Source organism: Perca flavescens, chromosome 6, assembly GCF_004354835.1.
Source record: "Perca flavescens isolate YP-PL-M2 chromosome 6, PFLA_1.0, whole genome shotgun sequence".
In the NCBI taxonomy this organism is placed as follows: domain Eukaryota; kingdom Metazoa; phylum Chordata; class Actinopteri; order Perciformes; family Percidae; genus Perca; species Perca flavescens.
Genome location: NC_041336.1, coordinates 13,465,896 through 13,491,181, shown reverse-complemented (window position 1 = coordinate 13,491,181; position 25,286 = coordinate 13,465,896). Strand labels below are relative to the sequence as shown.

At 40.5% G+C, this 25,286-nt stretch overlaps 1 protein-coding gene across 4 annotated transcripts in view; it reads right to left on the bottom strand.

The window, feature by feature from the left end:
- Positions 1–25,286, bottom strand: part of LOC114556871 (mannosyl-oligosaccharide 1,2-alpha-mannosidase IA) — a 218,198-nt gene that overhangs the window by 94,132 nt on the left and 98,780 nt on the right. For all 4 annotated transcript variants that reach the window (XM_028579966.1, XM_028579964.1, XM_028579965.1 and 1 more), the window contains one exon: positions 24,925–25,021. In XM_028579966.1, coding sequence (XP_028435767.1) covers positions 24,925–25,021 — 97 coding nt within the window. The remainder of the gene's footprint in view (positions 1–24,924; positions 25,022–25,286) is intronic.

The following is a 25,286-nucleotide window of genomic DNA, read 5'->3' as shown; positions in this document are numbered from 1 at the left end:
TGATTGATTGACTCTGAGGATAAACGGAGCGGATCAATCCATCATGGTGTTCTCCTTCAGCTTCCATGGTCTATGACGCCATTTATTTCGGTAGCCCTTTGCTACAAATGAAAGGAGCCCTGATGGATCCTCTGAAGACCGAGTCAATAGGTGTATTCTACTGTTTATTCATTAGTCAAGTCAATTTATTTATAGAGCACATTTAAAACCAACCTAGGCTGAACAAAGTGCTGTACAAAGTTATATTATACAAAATGTCCCTAAACTACAGTAAATCATACGCCAAAGAATAAAAATGTGTTCTCGGCAGTAGAGGAGGACCTAATACGAATGGGAAGTTTGTTCCAGAGTCTAGGGGCCACAACGGAGAAGGCACGATCACCCTTTGTTTTCATCCAAGACTGTGGAACAGCTAAAAGGAAATTACTAGACTAGATGATCTTAGGTTCTTGGAGGAGTGATGTAGGGTAAGGAGATCAGCAATATACAGTACAAATGGGCCAGTCTATTAAAGATTGATAAACATGCACACACTGACATGTTTAAGGGTCTTTTTATGCATTATAACGTTGCCCACAATGCATTAAGCATAATATTTAATGTCTAATAAGGCTTACAAATAAAAAATAAAATATTTGATAAACATTTACTTGGCTAACAGCCTATTGAAGCTATGAAAGATACAGGAAATGGATTACCAAAAGGTTCACTGCATGTCAATTGATAATTTGATTAATTGCAATTTTAGGGATTTCGCACCACTGAAGTACAATAACAACTAAGGCAGGTCCTGCATTATTAGCTAATTTTGTGGCCATGTCTTGTAGGCGGGTCCCGCATTGTTAGCTTATTTTGGGGCCAGGACTGGAGTTCAGAGAAATGAACGAAGGACATAGCCTAGAAATCTAGACGCACCCTAGCGGCAGCAAATGTAATTTGCAGCCAGGGGGGTGTAGCAACTCTCCGTTGGCTTGCGAGCTGAAAAAAAACGAACTCTGGTCAGGCCAATCACATCGTGTATAGAGGCGGTGGGCGGGCTTATGGCTGCTGCTGGGAACAGCGGTCTTCTGGAAGACTTGGAGTTAAGCTTTTCTTTGAGGAAAGAACGGCACTGAAATCATTCTTAAAAAAGGAAGATGTTTTTCGGAGTTTTGCTGACCAGATACGGCAAAAGTTTAATCTATCAACTAGCTCTGCTACCTTCTTCGTTGCTCTGCCTGGTTGTAGCGCTATCCTATTATGTGCAGAGGGAATTTGAAAGACAACAGTTTATCCCGCCCCTCGGATTGAGCTCCGTCAATGGTGAGTTCCCAGACCCAACATCTTGATGTGGGTCTGGCTTGTCAGGCTACAAAGGACAGACAACAGTAATGAACCAATATTAACATATTACCTAAGCCTTGTCAAACATGAGCTTTGTACATTAATTTGGATTAATCACATTATTGTAGCATCAGTGTTAGAAAGTAGAAATTAAGTGTACACATGCGCAAGGGTGCACAAGAAAGAATGAACTGTGTGTCTGTGTGTGTGTGTGTTTGTGCGTGTGCATGTGTCTGTGCGTGTGTGTGTGTGTGTGTGTGTGTGTGTGTGTGTGTGTAGGCATGCAGAGTACACAGAAAGCCATTAGTAAGACATTGTCTGGTGGATGTATATTTATCATGGCTGTCATAGGCCAGTCAGTGTTGGTCAGGGGGGCTACATTAGACGGCTAGTGTCTGAATGATCAATCACTTACTGCAGCCTGTTTGTGTGTTGTGACATCACTGGCCTCGCTTTCTCTTCCTCTCTTTTTCTCTAAACGTACACACATACACTCACGCCACTGATGTATTAGAATAAACCACTCTTTTATTTAATCCCTCAGGGGATAGTTCAGAGGCAACATTTTTGCACTAATTTAATTTAACCAGCATATACTGTGCGATGTGAATGCAAAATATATGATATTCCTGAAACGCCATCCAATGTTCATTGTAAATTCCACTGACTAAGTACATTAAAGATGCAATAGAGTTAACCAGATAAGAATAATACGATTTCAAAGATGGAGTGTTTTAATACACACATGGGAAAACAGGACTTAAACCAGAGCTATATATTTCTCATTTAGCTTGTGACTCATGGCACAAACAGCCAAAAGGAATAAAATATTAAACACGTGGTCAATAACCCTGTTAACGTCATCAAAGTGAATATAATTCATGCAGATGTTGGGACATTAATTATACTGCCCTGTTACTAGTGGTTGGCAGTATCCAATTATAAATTGCCAGGGCAATTAGCATCTTGTTAACGTTTATGCTACATGGCACCAGAGACACAGGGTTAGCGAGCCAGTGTGTGTGTGTGTGTGTGTGTGTGTGTGTGTGTGTGTGTGTGTGTGTGTGACGTTAACGATATCGAGCTGTTTGCTATACGAGGCACTTGGTAATCTGTGCAGATAAAGTGCACTAAGGAGATGACATTGTAGGTGAGTGGCCTTTTGATGGAGAGCGCCAACGGAGCAACGGTGGGAGAGAAGAAAGTGAGTTCAGAGAGAGCGGGATTAGGGAGGAGGAGGGTTAGTGAGCAGCACATGAAAAGGGTAGGGAGAAACAGAGTTGAATATTTAAAGTAAAATGTCATGTCCATCAATCAAGATGGACTTTTCTGAAAAGGCTTGAATGCCAACTGTGTTCTTTAATGTCCTAGAGGAGCAGATGTCAGACAAATCGAGAATAATCAATAATAGGTGAGCAACTGGATGTGCTCTAACTCCTGCATATTTAAATGTTGGTTTCCTGTAACCATGACCACAATTGTTCCCTAATGTTAACCAAGCGGTAGTCCATTATCAACGACGTTCCACTTCCGCGATTGTTCAGGTGCGGCTGGAAATTCCGCAGGATGTCCCTCTTTTTACAGGGTACATACACATTATTACCAATACATTTCCATGACTTTTCCATGCCTTTGAAGTACGTTTTCATGACCACACGTTCTCTGAAATATCTGTGCATACATGAAAAATAAGAATAAAAATATATATATCCTTAAATTAATGACAAGCTATATGGTTTCATACAAAATAAGCATGTATTCAGCACTGAAACCAGTAAGATGTTTACAGAATAAATTCTGTCAAACCCTGAGATCCATTATCTAGTCCTAATTGACAAATTACTGGGAGGCAACGATATTTGAAAAGATTAAAAAAAAAAAGTAAATAAAGTGTCCAGTAACAGACATTAATTGTGATCACAAAATCAACTCAAATCAGAGACTGACGTTACCCCACGCAAAGAACAACATGCCAACAAGTAGGGGTGGGCGATATGGACAAAAATCTATCTCGATATTTTTGGCGATTTTGACGATAACGATAATTAGACAATATCCTTTAAAAATGTGTTTTTATAAGTCAGAGTTACTTAATCACTGATGATAATAATGGGCACAATGTTGAAGTAAAAACAATTCAAAGACATACAAAATACTAATTGAATTAGTGTAGGAACATTGACTAAACATTCAGTTGTACACCTCTGCTGTAATGTGAATTGTGCAGAATACAAGCAAGATGAAATCATAATAATAAACAAAGGGCTCTGTTCTGTAACATATTGCACACAACCATGTCCTTATTGGAAGCAGTCCTGGAGCTGGGATAGGACAGTGTCAGGCCAGGTTCTGATAATCCTACTTGGCTGTATAGTCCTTCTGACCGGGATTTATGTTGGGATCAGGAGTAGTTGGATGTGATCTGACTGGCCCATGTGAGGGAGAGGCACAAAAATGCAGTCCTCCGCCTCTGGTCTTGCCGGAGTTCTTGTCTCGATCCTGCCGGTAGCTAGCTCGGCCCGCTAGCTGCCGACAACAATCCACGGAGCGCCTGGTCTGGCTGTGTCCTCCGGGATGTTACGAGCCGCCTGGAAGGCTCTCGTAACGGCTGTGTTGTATCGTAGTCCTATATTGATTAGTTCAGTGTGGCTGTAACTGACAGGAGAGCTAGTAGCCACTGCACAATCGCGCGCCGCCATCTTTGTTGACATTAGTGAATGTGTAGCATTCCAATGCATGTTTTGAAGTGTTTTTCTGTAAGTAATTTAAATACTCGATAATATCAATTTGCACATTGTTAACACAACAATGACGATATTATCGTAGACGATATATATCGCCCACCCCTACCGACAAGTGACGCAACTGCCCGAACATTAAAATATTGTTGAACAAATATAGATTTTTATCAGTTGACATCTAAACTGAACCAAACTCTATTATACAGGAATGGGCGAAGAAAAACCCCATGCCTTTTCCAAAACTTTCTGTGTTTATCTATTTTTCAAAAACTTCTCCAGGCCTGGAAATTGCTATTTTCAAATTCCATGACTTTTCCAGGTTTTTCATGACTGTACAAACCCTGTTTTTGGCCGAATGTCCCACACCTTCCACTTTCTTCTTTGGCATTTTAAACTCCGGTCGATTCATGAGGACTATAGTGGACTGCTCCTCAGATCTCTGCAGGGTAAATATGAAACACCTGAAATTGTAAAAGTTATACAGATTTGAATTTAATTTAAATCTGAATGTAATCTTTAACTTTGATGACTACATTTTTAACATATAACAGCTTCTTTAGGATCTCCTACACTTCTTTGACAAAAAGTAAAATCCTTTCCTTTGACAAAATTTCTTACATACAGTGTAATTGTACAGATTAACAAGTGAGATGCCATCAAAGTAATGACACATGCATGTTTATACAGTACATACACAGCTTGTGTTTGTAGGCCTCCCAGCAAACCCCAAAGTATATCTGACTGCAGTGCCCACAATGCTTGGCAACAGTCCAGAGATGAGCCAGCAGAAACTGACAGCGCCACTATCAGAGAGAACTTGCACTAAGACCTTCTTCTGCAGCTGCAAATATAAGATCCTTACTTTCAGATCCTATCCTATCCTTGCTACAAGATGTAAGTGGGGGAAGGTAATCCCACTCATTATCAATGTAAAGACTGCTCTACCAGTCGCTTCACAGAACAAGGGTGCATACATGGGGCTCATTAGACATGTTCAATTGAAGACTCGTTCTCACTCAAGACTGCACAATTTGTTCTCTTTACACTGGACAAATTGCAGCGTATTTCACATTCTCCAATCAACCTCTGAGGATATCTAATCTCAAGTAACACTGCAGAATAAGAGGTGTATCTAATGAGAGCCTGGAAGAGCAGCTGACAGGCACAGAGACAGAGCTGTTTGGAGAGATCTATTTACTGAGAAGCATTGTTTAAATCATAAGGCTAAGGAAAGCTGACCCTGCTTCAAGGAATATGCATAGCTCTGTTGTGTGTGAGACATTGATGTAGCACCACTGTCCCGACAAGAGCAACGGAAGATGAAGAGGGGAGGTGGGACGACTCAGTGAAGTGGCAGAAAACATATCAGATGCAGGCTGCTGGACCACTGACTTGTAACCTCCTAAAAACTCATACTGTTTATAGGTGTCTCAGTGAGAAATTATATATGTAAAAATAAAAGTTCCTGTATATTAAAATCACAACACACTTAACTCGTATACAGATCCTGAATTACAGAAACATGGTTGTTTATAGTTTTGTAGAATCTATACATCTTTCACGTCTTCACTCACTGTAAATATGAATCTATTATGTTCTAGTTAAAAACAATCTCCTTTGTTTATAGTTAGAAAATCTCACCACAAGGTCCATTTAGTACATTTTTGGAGCTTTCAATCATGTAATATGATCATGCTCTACAAGTATGTGAAAACTTAATTTCTTGGTTTTATTTCTTTTATTCTTCTGTAGTGCCTGATGCCTCTGTTAAGACACTTGTTGAATATAAGCTATTCTATGGCTGACTTTTGTTTGAAAAGAACATTTTGTTCCAACGGTTTGTCTATAGAGTCAGTACTGTGTCTCCAGCAGTTTAAGTGAAATCCTTCCTTGTTCTGTAAATGTGTCTGTATGACTGCCTTGCTGCCATGGCTACCAGTACTGTGCATATAAATCCCACTACTAAACTCCCTACCCCTCAGTAAAGCACCACATCACAATTAGACACAACCAGTCCTTATTGCACCCCGTCTCACACCACAGACCCCGCTCTCTATCCTCTTTCTCTCCATTTTCTCCATTATGGTAATCACACAGTCAAACTGCCCCACAAAAATACTTGCATCTAATGGTGCTTTGTGCCTTCCTGTGCGATAGGACATGCTTTGCAAGAAAGGAAAAAAAAAGGAAGGGACAGAGAATTGATATATCAAGGCACATTAGAGCCAGAGTTAAAATTAAATTGTTCCATTATGAGGCCCGCAGAGGAGGAGGCGACTAAGCCAGAGGCTTCGGCTAGAATCATGGACAGCAGGAATCCTTTATTTCCGAGCCCATCAGTGTTTAGTAGCTGTATGTTGCGGCAGGCAGCTGATGAGGGAGTCGGTATCAATCTCTCTCTGTGACTTTTGAGGTACTTTAATGTATTTTGATGCAGAAAGCTTTAAGGAGAGATAATTTCTTTCTTATTCTACCTTTTTTTAGACAAGCCTCTAAACTTGAATGTAAATTCAATTGGCAAAGCACTGCTTGGATTTTTTTGTTGCAAAAAATATGTTTTTTTATTTTTAACTAGTAAATAATAAAAAAAACATTTCTGTAATTTATATGGTTACTTCGATGATTATGATCACCTGTGGTAGAAGATTCTTTTGGGGCATTTCAGCCTTTAATGGAAAGAACAGCTAGATATGAAAGGGGAGAGAGAGGGGGATGACATGCAGGGAAACGTCACAGCTCGGACTCGTACCCTGGACCTTCTGCGTTGAGGCATACACCTCCATGTATGTGCACCTGCTCTACCAACTGAGCTAACCCGGCTACTGGGGCAGATCATATTTGACCTCGCATTAGACTCAGCAATGATTCCATTTTTTGTTTTTTGTTAAGAGAAGTGTAAGTAAATCAGCCGAAATCAAGGCAACAGTATGTGCGGCATTGTGAGTCTAGAGACAAGCCCAGTTAAGGTGGCAGAGTTTAAAAGAAGTTTAAAGGAACAAGCCATCACACATATTGAATGTTTTAAAACATGGTAATAGGTTTAAATGTGAGATGACTATTGACTACAATATCAATAAATTATGAAAGTGTCAAAGACTAAAGAGCCAATCTACACCTTCGCACACATTAATCTAATCACAAACTAATGCACAAAGCGCACACTGTCCAGACATGATTAGAGAGGCTCCAGACTTTAAGCGCTACACACATCAATCTAATTGCAGAAATGTAATTTGACACTCTGGGAGAGCGTGGCGTGTCAGTGCAGCAGCCCTGTCTGATATGACAGCTTCTCAGATGAGATTACACACCGCACACAGTGTTTTCGAGTCCCTCGCCTACTACCTCTCCCAAATGCCTCTCTTGCATTGATCAACAGACACGCAGGACAGTTGGAGAGGGGGATCATACATCTGATGCTCTGTCAACCCACAAAACCTGATTGGAGATGACAGCTAAAGCTAGAGGCTCTGATTAGGCAGTTGATAAAGACACTCAGCCGCGGTGCTGCAGCAACAATTTAACCCGTCATAAGGTCATCCATCCACTGAAATCCATAAAGTAAACAAATTTAAATGAATCAATACAACCTTCTGTTGCAGAAGGGGTTAGCAGGGTGAAGAATGCATTTGTAGGTCTTATGTGCAACCTTGATTGAAATCCAATTTGCAATCTTAATGTCTGATTTCTTCTAAAGATAAAACAAGGCAGTCCATCCCAGCTTTTTAGCTTACTGGTTGCATACAGAAAAATGTGGAGCCCAATCAATTTAGGAGAGCTGTAATCAGGGGTGGACTGGGACAAAAGATTTTGCCCTGGCAATTCCATCCCTTACCGGCCCAATTTCAGAGTGTATTATGTGTATTCTGACCGTATTGTGTGTATTATTTCATAATGAAATAATACACACAATTCATAAAACCTTCAAATAAACTATCATGGCACCATATTAAAATACAATGGAAAAGGTTGCATATTTAAAACGTATTATTACATACTTAAAGGTCCAATGTGTTGGAATTTCTCCCATCTAGCGTTGAAATCATATATCGCAATCAACTCTCTCGCACCACTCAGTTCAAAGTATGTATTACAGCTACGGTAGCCTTCACGCTTCAAAAAGCCGGTCTCTTGCTCTTTTCAATATCCTTTTTCTTTTTCTGGGCGAAGAAGACTCCTGTTCCTGAAATTTGGATTTTGAATACGTGTCGTCCTCCATGTTTCCTTCTTCAAACTTGCCGGGGCCCGGGAAGCTACGATACCCATTAGCGTCTACCCCAGTTCATGCGAATGCAAATGTAAAATTTCAAGCCAAAAGGAATACTTAGAATTGATGGCGGTTTGTGAACGGGCAACACAGATTTTGATAATGAACAACTAAACACGTTACACACTGGACCTTTAAACACCCAAAACACCAAAGTACGAAGACATAGCAGACCAGACGCAAGCTTTTATTTTGAAAAGTAGAAGCCCGACGGCACCAGACGGGAGGCTCCAGGCTGCAGCCGTACAGTCTTGCATATTTTTGTCAAAAGGCCCAAGAGTGCATTCGCCAGAACTGCCAGATTGCCAGTCCACCTATGGCTGTAATAACACGTTGACAAACAAACGTTGTCTGCTGGAGAAATTAAACAGTCATCTAAACAGAGCAGCAGAGGAAGAACCTGGAGTTAGGCAGCTATGTGTGTGTGCACATCTACAGTTTATGTTTATATGCATGTGCTCTTTTCTACATCTAGTTCATGTCTTTTAACGGCTGGTCTGGAGGACAGTACAACTATCAGGTTTCTAACAGGCAGTAAAGAAATAATCAAAGCTTTTGGCATTTGTGGTTAAATGAAACTACCATCTTATTAAAAACGAACATTTTAATTAAGGAAAAGACATGAACTATTCCACTTTTCTAATCAATCTGTAGAAAGCACATTTAGAGACCACTTGTCTGTACACTGAAAGGTACTGCTGCTTGCTCACCTGCAATTTCACACTCAATTACAGCGTAAATGCAAACTTTCTAACAATATTTCCTAGAGGAATGTGAGTTAGGCAACTTGAAACACTTGTCCACATTACTCAATATCAATTCCTATTCCACTGCTTCGCCTGTTCCTCTGTTTATTTCAATGTCGCCCTCGTCTGTTTCCAGGATGCCAGGGGCTGTATTCACGCAGCATTCACGACACCCCACCGCCTCTGAAGTGTGGCCCAGACTGTCGAGCTCAATGTGAAAGATCTTCCAACCCTTGCGGCAGGATACACTAACAGAAGGAATTCATTTCATGCCATTTTACTTATTCATTCTGCCACCACCGTCCTCCTTCCTGCCACTCACCACTCCGAGTCAAGAGTCACCACACAGAACCTGAGCCTCACCTAGCAGTGATTTGCTATGAATAACTAGTGATAAGACAGGCACAGCATTTTCTGCAGGCACAGACTGAATGCAGGATGATATAGAGGAGGAGGGAGTTTGTGTGCATACTTGCATGAGCTTGAAAGACACTACAGGCTGCAGAGGTCCACCTGCGCTACGGATAAGTCTGCTACACAAGGAGCAAGTTTCAACGCTTCAAAGTACGATGCTCACCACAGGAACAAAATGATTTCTGCTCCGTGGGTTGCCAATGTGTGAAGGGGCAAGACAATGGCAAGTCTGAGAGATGCAGGAATCCAGACAGAGGATATACTGAAATGTAAACACAACTGTCTCTTTTCATGGAACATAAAAGGAAATACTGGTGAATGATAAATGAGCATGGAGACAGATATTTAATGTTCCTTAACACCTGGTGGCTAGGGGACTGATGGGAATTTAAAATGAGGATTGTTATTGAGAAAATGTGTCTGACAGTTGAGTCACACTGGACAGTTTTAAGGATAATGGATGAAAGGATGGGTGGATGTGTTATTGCCAGACTCTTAGTGAAATATTCAGGCTAAGAGTGGAGACCACACAAGGCAAAGCTAAAAAAAAAAAGTTTATTAATAGACCCTAAAATAAGTGAATGAAGTCTGCTCCCTTCTACTGCCCCCAGCTTAAGAGCTTGGCAGGAAACGCTTGTGATTAAAACTGCCAAACACTGATTACCACACACCAAACGGCATGTTTCAGGTTTCAGAGACGTCATCATCAGAGTGACTCCGGCAATACGTCATTGCAGACTGATCGGTGATCACAGATTATATAAACACAGGCACAGGATCCAAACGGTACAAAACACCAAGATGACACAACATGAAGGGGTTTGGGACTTTATCCGGATACAGCAAACTTGACCCTTGGCCTTGTATTCATCAGCCAGCGATTGAATCGTTACAGTAGAATGGAGTACAATCCCTCATAATCCTCCTGCCTCGTCACACATTTTGCAACCAGTTTTTCATCATCTTGGCTTTAATCCCGGCGCAGAGGCTTGATGATGCGGTCATGTCCACTGAGGGGAACTTGTTCTAATCCGAGAAGGGAAGAGCCAAACTTTGGTGGTGATGATAATGAAAGACTGCATCACTTTCATGCCCTGTCATCCCGTGTTCTAATGTAAAATGGCTTTCTTTACCACGCCATAATAGTTTGGATTAAAAGGATGAAGAAGCAAATCATGTAAAACCTCTGAGACAAAAGAACTTTCTATACATCAAATGACATGATCAGCATGAAAAGCGACACAGCAGATCCCACATACAATGAAAATTATGAATTGATTAAGGCCATGCACTCCATATCCTTGTTGTTATCAAAACTGTCTTTTCTGAGCCTTTAATTCCTCCTGGCTTTGCATTCTACAGTAGCAATGTATCCTTATGAAACCCCCTCAGCAAAACCCATGCTTTTATAAACCTGTCCCTAGCTCAGCCTGCTAGCTCTTGGTGAAGAACTGAGCCCAGCTTGGGTGTGCTGTGATCTCCATCTCCAGTTGTCGTTGCCTCAGTGCCAGCAGATGCAGAGCTGCGCAGCCAGGACTGTCATTACATGTAGCGGGACCAATCCTGCTCTGACAGCAGGTTCTCCCCAAGGGTGCATTATCAGAGGATCGCTGTCATATGCCTGCACCTTAAATGCTCAAGCTTGGACCCACAGTTATGGTGAAATATTTCCCCCCTAACTAGCTTCCACATTCCAAATGGGGGGGAAAAAATGACCTGGAGGTAATGTCTAAATCAGTTGGATCGGATATCAAACAAACAGTCTTAACCATGCCAGTTCCCAAGTACAAAGTTTGTTTAATGTCCGATTGGGCCCATGTGAGAATAGAGTGAATAGAGTTCACAGCGAGTGAGCAATTTGTCCATAATTTATTCATCAGCCATTGTCTGGAGTCCATATGAATAAATGGCTCTAGAAACTTAGTTGTCAGTCAACTGATGCCACCCACCCAGAGGGCCAAAGCTCAGTAGCCATTTCCACAAATATGTCCAAAACTATTTTATCCTCTTGAATAAAACTATGCATTATATCTGCAGCATCATTACTTTACATTTCCTCACACAATAAGTAAGGAGAAATCTATCTAAAATAAGATTCTGTATACGGATACATTGGTGACTAATGTGTGTGCTTGTGTTTACTTGCACCCCTTCAATAATATAATATATAAATTTAGCACAGCAGATTACAACGAGCAACTCACCTTGCACTACTCAATAAACAGGATAATGTACACATTGTTTCTCTGTCACTCTGGCCACCATTATCAGCTGATATCAGGTTATCACATATATTGTTTTAGGCGTGGATGTTGGCAGAGCAATACACTGCAGCAATAATAATAAAACAATATATTGTTATATTGTTATCAGATTTGTATCATTCTAAAAGCTATAATGTCGGTATCTATCGGAAAAATCAAGCATCGGTGGAGCTCCACTCTGCACATCCTCATATCTTAATTACATGATTGTATGTATAAATCATTCCCCATGCCTCGATGCTGCAGTATACTACTACGATTATGAAGAATGTTTTATGTCTTACAGTTATGATGACATTCAACGTGTCCTGTTAGCAGTTTCAGTTTGAACAAATAGGCAATACTGAATGGAGGTTTGGAATGCGGAGGGACTAGATCCTGTTTTGTCACCTGGCTCTGGTCGCTATGGAGACAGATGAATTCTACCGCACCATGATGGAGCCCATGGGATACAGAAATGTATGGAGTAGAAATGGAAAGTGGGTGGATGGTGACAACTCTTCACTCTGTGTGGGACTCTAATGTGACAGGCGGTGATAAGCGCCGTTTGCGTAGCCCTTCTTTTAACCCTAATGACAGGGGAGGTTGCCACTCCCTCCCATGTTCTCTCTAACCTTCACGGGGCCCCCCTTCAAGACCAGGCACAAGTCCTGTTGGAAAGTAATTGCGAACGAGGGGAAAACCTGTCTGCTCTGTCTAATATGTGGTAAGCGAAGAGAGCAGGCAATTGTTTGTGGAAGCGGTTGCCAGTTGAATGCTTTAAATAAAAATGTTCCTTTGATAACATAAAGAGGAGTTGGCAAATGAAAAAAGAAGCTCAAGGTCCTATGCACGTGTTTGTGTGCATACAAGTGTGTTTTAGCATGTTTGGGTCCCTTATGAGTTCCTTCTAAGCAGCACTGTCTTTGCAAAGGTGCTATCTTCAGCAGATCTCTTAAGAAGCGCTGCTGTGTACAAGATTATATTAATAATGATGTATGGTAGTGAAAATTAGTTTAAAAAAATCCCTCATCACTTCGAGGGGCTCCACGGATCCTGAGGACGCCCAATTGCTTAATAAAACATTTATTGCACCTTTCAATTGAACCTCCAGTTAGAGCCGACTAAAATAATAAATACCCGAGGCTTCATCATTTGCGCCATCGATCCAAGCTAAATCAAGTTTTCAAACCCTCTCATCCCTCCTCCTCCATTCTCCATCATGTCCGAGCACCTGGCAGCGCTTTACATCATCTGAAGAGCCCTTGGGATTTCCTAATAAACGCTTCTGGTTTTAAATGGTCCCCGGGCATGCCATGAAAGGAAAGGTGATGAGTTCAGCCTGTGTCACTGGAAGTAGCTAATTTTCCATTCCAGGACAACTCTCAGCAAAAAAAAAAAAAATTGGTGACCTTATGCTTTTTAATTGCACCTCTTGGGAAGAGGAGAAAGAAAAAAAATGAGGGCAAAGCGTGAGGATGGAACAAAATGGAAAAAGAAAGAATAATATCCCAAAGATAAAAGCGGAAAAAACAGAAACCCATTTTTTCATGCGTAGAAAAGAAGGGCAGAGAGCAGGATAGCAATTGTGAATGTGGCCAACCCCCTTAACAGCCATAGGAAATCTATTGTTGAAGAAAAATCTCTGGAGTGAGGGAGGGGCAGCTGTGACACCTAATGTAATGTATTTTTTTTCTTCACAACAATCACAAGCCTTGTGCCCAGCATCTGTTGGACTGGGGTTTTGGCATGGCATTTAATGTGTCTTGTGCTTCAGTTACTGACCCACATATGAAGGCACAAAGGTAATGACGTTGTTCATAGAGCCACAAACATCTCTTTAATCCTCCATTTAGGCACTGGGACTGGTCGGCTTTCTCACTTCATAGCAAGGAGAGAAAGTGATATTGTAAATGAGAGCTCTAATAAGAATGGAAATTACTTAGTCGTGTTAAAAGAAGGAAGAAAAGGAAGTCTGAAGAGTGCATAATGGGTGTGAGATTTTAGTTTCTTTCTTTTAGTGCCTATCTGAAGAGGACACTAAGTTCTCATTTTGGCTGGGCATCACACGTACTAATACAGACCGCAATTAGAAACCTACAGTAACAAACCTTAGCGCCAACCATACGCTTTTTCTTTTTCAGAGTTCAAGAGTGATGATTGATACCACTCTTCTGTCTGCTAAATATGAAGCAACAGAAATCCAGCATATAATCCCTTAAAACAACAACTTAAACAGAAGAGATAAAGCATATTATTTATTGGGCTTTAGAAGTCTTGGTAGGTGGATGTTGTTACCTTTGGTCAGGGCCAGGCCACTGTAGTCGTTTCCTGTGTTTTCCAGTCTTCATGCTATGCTAAGCTAACTGTCTGCTGGATTCACATTGAGAGGGCTATCAATCTTCTCATCTGAGAAAGTCAATGAGCCCATTTCCAAAATGTCAAATTATTTCTTTAAGGCAACACTATGTAACTTTTAGCCCTACAGGTTGTCTCATTGGAACTACAACTCACACTACCCGACGCAAGTTGTAGTTCCAACGAGACAACCTGTAGGGGGACACGTGTTTTCAGTTATTCTAGCTGATTAGACCTCTGCCCAGGTTAAAAAGGTGGGCCGGAGCATTAGTGTTAATTTTGTCACCTATTTTTAATTTAGTCTTAGTCTTATGCCAAAAAATGTTGTTTTCAACTAAAAAAGTTTTAGTTGACTAAAAGTCTTGTCATTTTAGTCTAGTTTTAGTCAAAAGAGAACTCAAGGTATCTTAGTCAAGTTTTAGTCGACTAAAAGTCTCGCCATTTCAGTCAAGTTTTAATCAAAACATTTTATTCTTTTTTTTAAATAAATTATTTCTGATAACCATTTCAGTCAAATAGTTATAAAAATAAATAAATTATATAAAGTTATATAAATATTGAGCCTCTTCCTTATATCCCCAGTAAACGACAAAAACAACCACTGCATGGGAAAGGGATATTTTACACTAAAATAAATGCAGCACAAATGATATTCTATCTCATGATGAAAAAGTGGAGACGATTGTAGACAAAAATGAAGAGACATTTTATCTTAGTTTTTATTTTATGCAAAACATTTTAGTCTCGTCTTTTTTCGTCAACAATAATGCATGTTAATTTAGTCTTAGTCAGTGTTTTTGGACATCGGCGCAGTCTCGTCATCGTTTCGTCTTAGTCATGGAAAAAAAGGTCGTTGACGAACATATTTAGTATCGTCTCGTCTGACGAAATTAACACTACGGAGCATAGATGGGAATTTGTTATGTCACAAAAGTAATCTACCAATAAGAATGGTAGATTAAATTAAAAATAAAGATGTCCTGCCTTAACAGGTGCAACAGAGCTAACTGGAGGCTCACAAAGATGTCAATCAATCAGTTTATACACACCCATAGAGTCCTGGGAAGAGGTCTAATCAGCCAGAATAGCTGAAAACACCTCTGTGGGCATCCAAGGCCTTTAAGGTAACCAAGTAAGCAATGTTTCTACAACCTTACAGAAATAATGTAATCTGTAAAGCATTGCGTTTGGGCTGGAGAAAACACTAAATTCAACTTTGTTACATTTTGAAAACACAAAAATCAGTACTATCTGATGTTGCAGAATGTCAGTGACTCCGAAAACCAAAAAGCCAACATGGTGTCCATGGTGATTTCTATCATAAACAGAACCTAAAAGGGACCTTTGTCAGCATTTCAACAACAAGGGACTTGATCTTGGGGTCTGTGACTGATTGTGGGGAGTTTGAGTTTTTGTGCCACTCATTCTGGAAGCCTCATGTCTAACTTTCTACTTTACAAGAGGTTAGAACAGTCCAATTAATCTCTCGCCCACATCTTTGTTGTAGCCAAAAGGGAATACATCTAAGGTTCCAAGTACACATTCTCCAGCATTTTCCCAGACTGGTAACAAAGGAAAAGAAGAATAACGCATCCTGGAGACTGTCCAAGAGCCACAGAACACCCCCCTTCACAACAGAGCTCTCCTAAATCTCCCTTCTTTTCAGATCACAGAAAACAGCCTCGCTTACAGGGCTCTGGTGATAAAAGATTAATAAAATAAACAATCTGTCCAAAATAATTTGCTTCCAGTTATACGGTGGTGAATGGTTAGCTATAAAAAGAGTGCACATAGATGCATGGTTAGTTAAAGGAAAGCTAGTATATCAATCAAAAGAGAGATATAGCTCATCCACACATGAAATTATATTACTTGTGTAATACTGATTCAGAACAAAGTCATCAAAAACCCAAAAAGGATTTTTGAGTGGCTTTGGGCCTGGAGTAGTAGTTTTAACACCAGGATTATCCGGTAGCATCTTCTTCTGCCAAATCGTGAGTTTGTAGTACTTCTACGCACCACATATTACCTTAAAAGGTCCTATGACATGCTGCTTTTTGGATGTTTTTATATAGGCCTTAGTGGTCCCCTAATACTGTATCTGAAGTCTCTTTCCCAAAATTCAGCCTTGGTGCAGAATTACAGCCACTAGAGCCAGTCCCACAATGAGCTTTCCTTAGGATGTGCCATTTCTGTGTGTGTGTGTGTGTGTGTGTGTGTGTGTGTGTGTGTGTGTGTGTGTGTGCTTCGCTTATTTGCAAGCCATGATGTCTCTCTCTTTCTCATGGGCGGGCAAAGCAGAGAAAGGGGAGGGTACCCTTCCCTTTATGACCTCATATAGGGAAGATTCCAGATCGGCCCATCTGAGCTTTCATTTTCTCAAAGGCAGAGCAGGATACCCAGAGCTCGGTTTACACCTATCGCCATTTCTAGCCACTGGGGGACCATAGGCAGGCTGGGGGAACTCATTAATTTTAAAAACCTCATAAAGTGAAATTGTCATGCCATGGGACCTTTAAGCATAATGCCCTGTCTGTGTTTAACATCATCATTTAAATTCAAGGCTGACGGCTCCATTCGGTCTTGCTTTGAGAGATGCTGGAAATATAGAACCATCCTCACTGACACTTTTAGTTAAAGCTCTAAACCATAAAAGTAGGACATGAGAGCTCTGGGAGCCAAACATTGAAAATAATTCACTGCACTAAGGGCTTTAGCCTGCATGTCTTGCACAGTTAACAAGTGTCCCAAAATTACTTTGCATCACTTTCCCACATTTGTTTAAATCTGCTCATATCGGATCGAAATGGGAGTTACGTCTTTCCCAATATAATAACCCAAAGCCTACATATCATCACCTCTTCCTTTACTCAAAGTAATGACTTATCTTCCAAAGAGTGCTTTTCCCTTTTTCTGTTAAACCTCCCTGCCCATCACCTGTCTCCATAGAAAATGATCCATGATGGCAAAAAGCCTATGTCTATTGATCTTGCTGACAGGAAACTTTTAAGGAAAAAGGGAAAACAAAGAAAAAGAGGAGGAGGAATCAAACAAAGCAGGGAGATTACAGATTGAAACCAAAACAGTAAAAAGACAAACACTGTGGCACTATCAAGCTGGATACTAGACACCGTAACATCCTCCACACCCACCATCGCTATCCTAACACCTCGACTTTCATTCTTAAAGCTGCTGTAATTGGTGTTTATATAATAGTAGTCTGGATCAACGACAATTCATTTACCGGATAATCGCCGGATGACCCTCGCCTTGCAAAAACTTTGAGCTAGCAAGCTTTTCACTGAAAATGGTTTGGTGAAATGGTCAAAGTTTTGAAGAAAATTTGGATCGTGGAACAAGGCAGGCCTACTTGATTCTTTTGGGGAATGATTGTACAGATTTACAAAAAATATATTTGTGGCATTTATTCCCTTAACTGGGACGTTTTGGGACAGAGTGGCGGGGATTGCTGTGGACAAAATACACACAGCGATACACTGTTAAGAGCCAACCATGTAGCCAGCTAATTTAAATAGCTCACGTTACTGTATTGTGTGAACAATTAACTTCATTTAATATTTAATGTGCGGTTTTCTTTTGCTGGGTGCAAATGTTCCACCTGAACAAGTTCCTTCCCGAGACCAATTTGCAGATACAACGTCGCCCAAGACGGTTGTGATTGGTTTACAGAAATGTAAACAACCCAGGACGTTTATTTCTCCTATCCAGGAGTGTGGAGGGGCCAGACCTTACTCTGCAGCGCTGTGGAAATACAGTGGGGGAAATAAGTATTTGACCCCTTCCTGATTTTGCAGGTTTGCCCACTTACAAAGAATGCAAAAATCTACAATTTTAATCATATGTACATTCTAACAGTGAAAGACAGAATCCCAAAGAAAATTCCAGAAAATCACATCATATGAATTTATTAAAATTGATAACCATCTGATGAGGAAAAACAAGTATTTGACCCCCTGGACAAACAGCATGTTAATATTTTGTAGAAAAGCCATTATTGGCCAGCACAGATGTCAAACGGTTTTTATAGTTGGTGACAAGGTTTGTGCACATTTCGGCAGGGATGTTGGCCCACCTCCCCTGCAGACAGCCTCCAAATCATTCAGGTTCCGAGGTTGTCGCCTGGCAACTCAATTTTAAGCTCCCTCCAAAGATTTTTAATCGGATTCAGGTCTGGAGACTGGCTAGGCCACTCCAGAACCTTGATGTGCTTCTTCTTCAGCCACTCTTTTGTTGCTTTGGCGGTGTGCTTAGGGTCGTTGTCGTGCTGAAACACCCATCCTCGACCCATCTTCAGCTCTCTCACTGAGGGAAGGAGATGTCGGTCCAGAATTCCACGATACATGGCCCCGTCCATCCTCCCCTCAATACGATGGAGTTGTCCCGTCCCCTTGGCTGAAAAGCACCCCCAAAGCATGATGTTGCCACCACCATGCTTGACGGTGGGGATGGTGGTCTTTGGGTTGTACTCGGTGTTCTTTGCCCTCCAAACACGACGAGTTGAGTTGAGGCCAAAAAGTTCTATTTTGGTCTCATCTGACCACATCACCTTCTTCCAGGCCTCTTCTGAGTCGTCCAGGTGGTGAATGGCGAACTTCATGCGGGCCTGTACATGTTTCTTCTTGAGCAGGGGGACCTTGCGTGCGCTGCAGGATTTCAATCCATGACGGTGTAGTGTGTTACCAACCGTTTCTTTTGTAACTGTGGTCCCAGCTGCCTTCAGTTGATTCATCAGTTCCCCCCTTGTGGTTTTGGGATGATTCCTCACCGTTCGCATGATCAGGGACACCCCACGAGGCAAGATCTTGTGTGGAGGCCCAGACCGAGGGAGGTTGGCGGTGGTGTGGTGCTTCTTCTTCCATTTCCTGATAACTGCACCGACAGTTAATCTTTTCTCTCCAAGTTGCTTTCCGATTCTCTTGTAGCCCATCCCAGCCTTGTGCAGATCAACAATCTTGTCCCTGATGTCCGTAGAAAGCTCTTTGGTCTTGCCCATGGTGGTATTGTTGGATGCTGGTTGTTTGGGTGTTGACAGGTGTCTTTTATACAGGTAACGAGGTGAGGCAGGTGTATTTGATGTAGATAATTGGTTCGGATTGGGGCTGTGTCTTAAAGAAAGACTAACTGGCGTGTAGGAGCCAGAATACTTGCTGTTTGTCCAGGGGGTCAAATACTTGTTTTTCCTCATCAGATGGTTATCAATTTTAATAAATTCATATGATGTGATTTTCTGGAATTTTCTTTGGGATTCTGTCTTTCACTGTTAGAATGTACATATGATTACAATTGTAGATTTTTGCATTCTTTGTAAGTGGGCAAACCTGCAAAATCAGCAAGGGGTCAAATACTTATTTCCCCCACTGTAGGTCTGGTAAGCGAGACTAATGCAATAGTGATGTAGCAAGGATGAACCTACAGAGAATGATCACAAAAATATGAAGCTCAATATAGCGCACAACTTTACGGTTTGGGTAGCTAGCTGTTGGCTAACTAGTTTGCTAAATGTCAACTTAAAGGTGATATGTCACTGTTTGTTTTTTTGAATGTACTTACTGAGTTTTTGTACATTTGACAAACAAAAACAGTACAACAAGGCACATAACATAAAACAAAAAGGAGACCAAGGATCGAATGTAGTAGCTGTAGTACCCACATGAATCTGTACATCCATAGGTGTATGCTTACACGAAATACATACAGCAGTTGTTTATCTCAACACCGTATATAGCTCCAAAAACACTTGTCAAGCCTATTTTTTGTTGTGTAACTTATCTTTTCTAAAGCAAAGTAAAAAGTAATTCCCCTCAACCTCAGTGTTATGTTCACAACTTTTTCCGCTGTGCCTAAGTGGCCAAAAAATCAGTTATTGCAGGTTTGATGACTGCAATTTAAACCCTACCACAGCTGCATTTTGACCTATAAAGTTGCAGTGATTCGACAAAACCATTTCAGCTTTAATACCAGTAAGCGCCTCCTGCTTGGAGATTTATTATTGCTGAAAGTCAATACCAGCACGCAAGGCGTCCTGCAGCTCATCCAATTGACCTTCTTTAGTGATTTATGTCAGTCACGCTGGGAGCTGCTGATAATATCAGCACCACATATTACAGCTAATCCTTAAAGTTATTAATACATGTAAATATGAAATAGTAAATACTGAACTATGCAAAGACTATCTGGGTCAGGGTTTATTTTACCTCTAAGCTTTAAGTATGAATATACTGGTAGAATGTATTAATAGAAAACAAAATCCTGCATGAATAACACGGTCTCAAAGCAGTTCGTGAAATGGTCAAGTTTTTTAAAATCTATTGATTTGTGTACCGGACATGATTATGTCGTTTTTTTCGTGGTGCTCAGCACAAAATGGGAGGCATTATGGGAAGCATCTATACAGAGGTTGGGTTTAGAAGAACGGGGAAAGGACACGCCACACACCGACACGACCCGCGGTCTCTGGGGGACACGCAACAACAACGGGACGGTTGTGTTTAGGAAAAGAAGAACGGGGAAAGGAACCGTCAACCGTCAACAACGGGGAAATAAAAAGCCACACGTGGGACGCGATCCCCGGGCTCCGGGGTGAAAGTCCTGTGTTGTTTGACCCATCCACCACCCCGACCAACCTCCCTACGCGGATTTTCGGCTTTTCATACTACTCGCTACTGTAGTCGTGCTGTGATCATGAAATATGCATCCCATTTAAATACATTACATTAAAATTAGTGCTCAACACCACGAAAACAGCGGTTTATATTAGGGCTGGGCAATATATCAATAATATATCGATATCGTAATATGAGACTAGATATCGTCTTAGATTTTGGATATCGTAATATCGTGATAGGACATAAGTGTTTTTTTTTTTACTGGTTTTAAAGGCTACATTACAGTAAAGTGATTTTTCTATATTATACTTTGTCTATTATTTGCCTTGTCCCCACTTAGACATTATGTCCACATTACTGATGATTATTTATCTAAAATCTAAGTGCGAAGATATTTGTTAAAGCACCAATTGTCAACCCTAGAATATCGCCACAATATCGATATCAAGGTATTTGGTCAAGAATATCATGATATCTGATTTTCTCCATATCGCCCAGCCCTAGTTTAAATGTGGCATTGAGATTATGTAGTTCCATCATATTTTACCAAAACCAATGATGATTTGTGAAGCTGCCGACAAAGTTAATGCAACAAATGTAGTCATCGGTCACACCACACTAGAATCGGACATTGTTCTCATCACTTTTCCCTCCTTAGTTTTTTCATGCTCCATTCAGACAGGAAGTATAGTCTAATCAAAGGGGAACAGGAAACACGGTGAAGCCACCAGATGATCTTTTATATTTAACCAGTCATATTTAAGGTTTCCTAGTGCAGTACTTTAACACTATTTCTTTTTTTAATATATTAATATAATCAAGAAGAAAGAATCTTTTCTTGAGGAAAAAAAGAGAACATGAATGTGCATATTTTAACTTTTCCATGAATTTCTATTCTTCACTGTGTGAGGACTGTCACACAATGAGGCAGAATTGCTGAAAGTATTGTAAATAGCCCAGTTTCCTCTTTCTAATTGCCCTGAGCTAAAATAAACTTTTAATAAGCTTTAAAGACATACTGTATTTCAAATGACAAAAGGGAAATGAGCGAACCAACTTTGGCTTAGAGGAAAGAATGAAGAGAGACCTGCTTTCAGCCTTGAGGGGTCATGACAAAGGAAAGAAGAGAGGGATTACAGTAAAAATAGAAAGGAAAAGGGGGCTTGAGAGGAAGATTATAGTAAAGTGAAAGTGTGCCAGAGAAGGAGTGAGTGAGGTACAGCAGCAGAGGAGAACAGCTCTCTCTGCCTTTCTGTGGTTTGTGTTGTGCTTCTTTTAGTGTAGAGCAGAAAGGATGTTCTGGTGACTCGCAGCATATTGACAAGCTTGTGACGCAAACGCTTACTGTAGATCCAATCTTGTCACATTTCTGTTTACCCTGGAGATTAAATTAAAGAACACAGCATCCAATTTCATACGTGGCTTCTCGCACCACCCTTCGCAATGTGACATTTACTCGCTAGCATGATGCCCTTTCTCTCTTCCTCTCCCTTTGACTCATACGGTATATAATACACTTTGTAGCAAACAAGGATGGTTGAGAGCTGAAAATGTTGGCAGAGTTACACATAGTGGAATATACAATCAACAGTATATATATATATATATATATATATATATATATATATATATATATATATATATATATATATATATATATATATATATGGGAATAACCATGAAGTCGTTCTCCTTCCCCAACACTCTGAGACTGGTCTACTCTCTCCTGCATTTTGGATAAATCCAGCTTAAGTGGACCAAACCAGCTAAAACACGAGCTGGATAGCTTGTGAGAACGAGCACTAACGTGATGCTGACATTGCTCCGTTTGTACAGGATCTTACAGTAATATATAGTGATCGTTGCTAATGTGCTTACCATCACAATTTAATAAGATGATATCAAGGCTCATTTCCGTGAGTCTGCTTGGAGTCTACATTCTGCCCTCCAGCAGTCAGACATTGCCTAATGCAGCTTTAACACAAACAAATCACAGAAACGGATTATCAGCGTCTCTATCATTCCTCTATCAAGTTTTAGTATTGACAACAGTACAGTCAGTTAGTTTTCAATGTCCTTGGCTGTTATTCCTTCCTAATGATGCGTAGCACTGCAAGTGGTGTACAGAAGTAGAAGATGCCTTGATAACTTACCTGAAGGAAAACTAACAGATCTCTATTTTTTATTTTTTTACAGTATATGTAAAGCCATTTAATAAATGCCAAAGTTATTTTTTTATCTTTTGGTAACTGATGCAGGCTCCAGTGGGCACATATCTGTTAGTGAAAGCACTCGGTAATAAAATGTTAATATAAATGCAGTTACATAAAAATTAAGGTGTTCTGTTGATTCTTATTAAACGTATTTGACAACAAAGATGAACTAAATTGTGAGAGAGAAACTGAATTGTTATAACTCCAACAAGGCTATGAGGTCTATTTCATGAGGACACAAAATCATCTTGTGCCACTGAAATGGTAAAATGTATTTGATATGTATTTGTTTTTTTCCTTTCTGTGGGCACTCCTGGGCTTCATAAGCACTAAATGCTTCAAAGCCACTTTGAACTCACCACCATCAACTCCTCTTATTGCTTGAACTCTAACTCATCAACAGTTTACTTCAAAACCTCACTCACCTTTACTGGCATACGTTGAGATTTGTATTACCTTACTCTTTGTACATGTATCTAACTTTTAGGGACGGGTGAACAAACGGATTCACCTACAAATCCTTTTATCACCAAAAATGCACTTTGCGTTCTGGCTGAACACTGGCCTACTCATTGAATGGAGCAGTGTCTTGGACAGGTTTAGAAAAAAAGCTGCTCTTAACTTCAGGCAAAAATAAGGGTGTGTATGATCTTTTTGGTGGATTTAATCAGAAAATATATCTGGAATGTTTGCTTTGAAATATAACACCTATCACATGATTTAAGGACAGTGCTTCAAAGGCATTCCTCTTAACTTGGAACTTGGCCATCTCGGGGGAATGAGAGCAGCAAAGAGAGGTTGCATCATCACATTAAAAATCCAGAGTCCCTACAGATGTGACAGAGAGAGACCTCCTGTATGGAAGACCGTACCCGTCCAAGTCTTATTAAAAACTGATCCGCCTTTTATTAAAAGGCTTCTTTATGGGATTTCTCTCTGGCTCAGCAGTGTGAACTGACTGATATGCTCCACTGAGAGGACCTGAGGACCCCCTGCAGATCTGGCTCCAATTAGAGGCTGCTGGAGACCCGAGACACCCCTGGCGGGTTGTGAGGCTTTCCATGCTGAGTGAAAGGTAAGGAAGATATGGTGACAGAAGCTCACTGAGGCGCAAACAGGTGCCACCTGTTACCTTGGCAATTGACAGCTCAAAACCGGTAAAGAATAGAAGCTTCTTTCATTTATTTTATTTATTATGACTTTTCTCCTTTTAACTGCTAGTTAAACTGTTGCTGTCAGTCTTGATCGATGAAAGCGTCTCAGAAGAAGACGATCACAATCTCCCGGAGCCCAAGTTGACATCTTTAAAAGTTTTTGTTTCTGACCCAGAGATTAAAACCCAAAGAAAAAAGCTAGAACTAAAATTGTTCTGGCCTTTTTGCTTAATAAATGGTTTAAATGATAATTCAAAGCTGTTGTATGGTGTATAACTTTTGTGCTTTAGAGAAATTGTGATTTATTTTGTTAATGACACACATCTTTTTCCTAGTTTCAGGGTAACCAATATGCTTCCATTCCACTTGAGGAAAGCGGTTCCTTTATTTCAGCAGCCTCACTTATATTTTTGCTCGTGTCTCAATATTTCTAAACTTGCTAGTTCTTGGCTTTTTGCTTGTTGTCGTTAGTGAAAGTCCAGGAAAAGAAAAGCCCCCCGAAAGTTTGTGAGCGTGTGAGAGTTTGTTGAAGAAAGCTGGGAATTCTACTCATTTTCCATTTTCAATACAACATGTTTGTTTTAAATCTCAAGTTTTAAGGCTGGTAGAGTATAGTAGAGAGAGATCATTCACCTGAAATAACTAAAATGTTCAGCAACTAATTCTTCCACGTAAGTAACATCATGAAAATATATATCCCCGTTTAGTTTTAGTCTTTCTTTGTCCGGTTTTGGGCATAAAACCGTTCCAGAAAAAAAAAGGTCAACAAGTTTTCGGGGAAAGACAGCTAAATGACCTTTCTGGCCTTTTGAGCCTCGAGCAAAAACGCTGACACTCACCAAACATGTTGCCAATATGTCCGTTTCTTGTCAAAGGCCGCAGCTCATTCTTGCCCCAGGCGTAGCGCTTGTAGTTGTCCCAGGCAAACTTCATCATCTGCAACATAAACAGACATATCGGTCATTGGGCCGACAGCAGAGCAACACACCTCCAGACCCAGATGTAAATAAATTGGTATAGCTCAAAGGCAAAGGGATTGATAGCTTGTTGATCAGACAGGATTAAGGACAGGAGTGCAATTAACACACAAAACCGCACCGCTCAACCCATAAGATTGACATTTCCCCTGCAGCTTCTTCTCCTAAATTGAAGATTGAAAAATGCCAGTAGATGAAAAGCAAGTTTAATAGATAAGAACGCA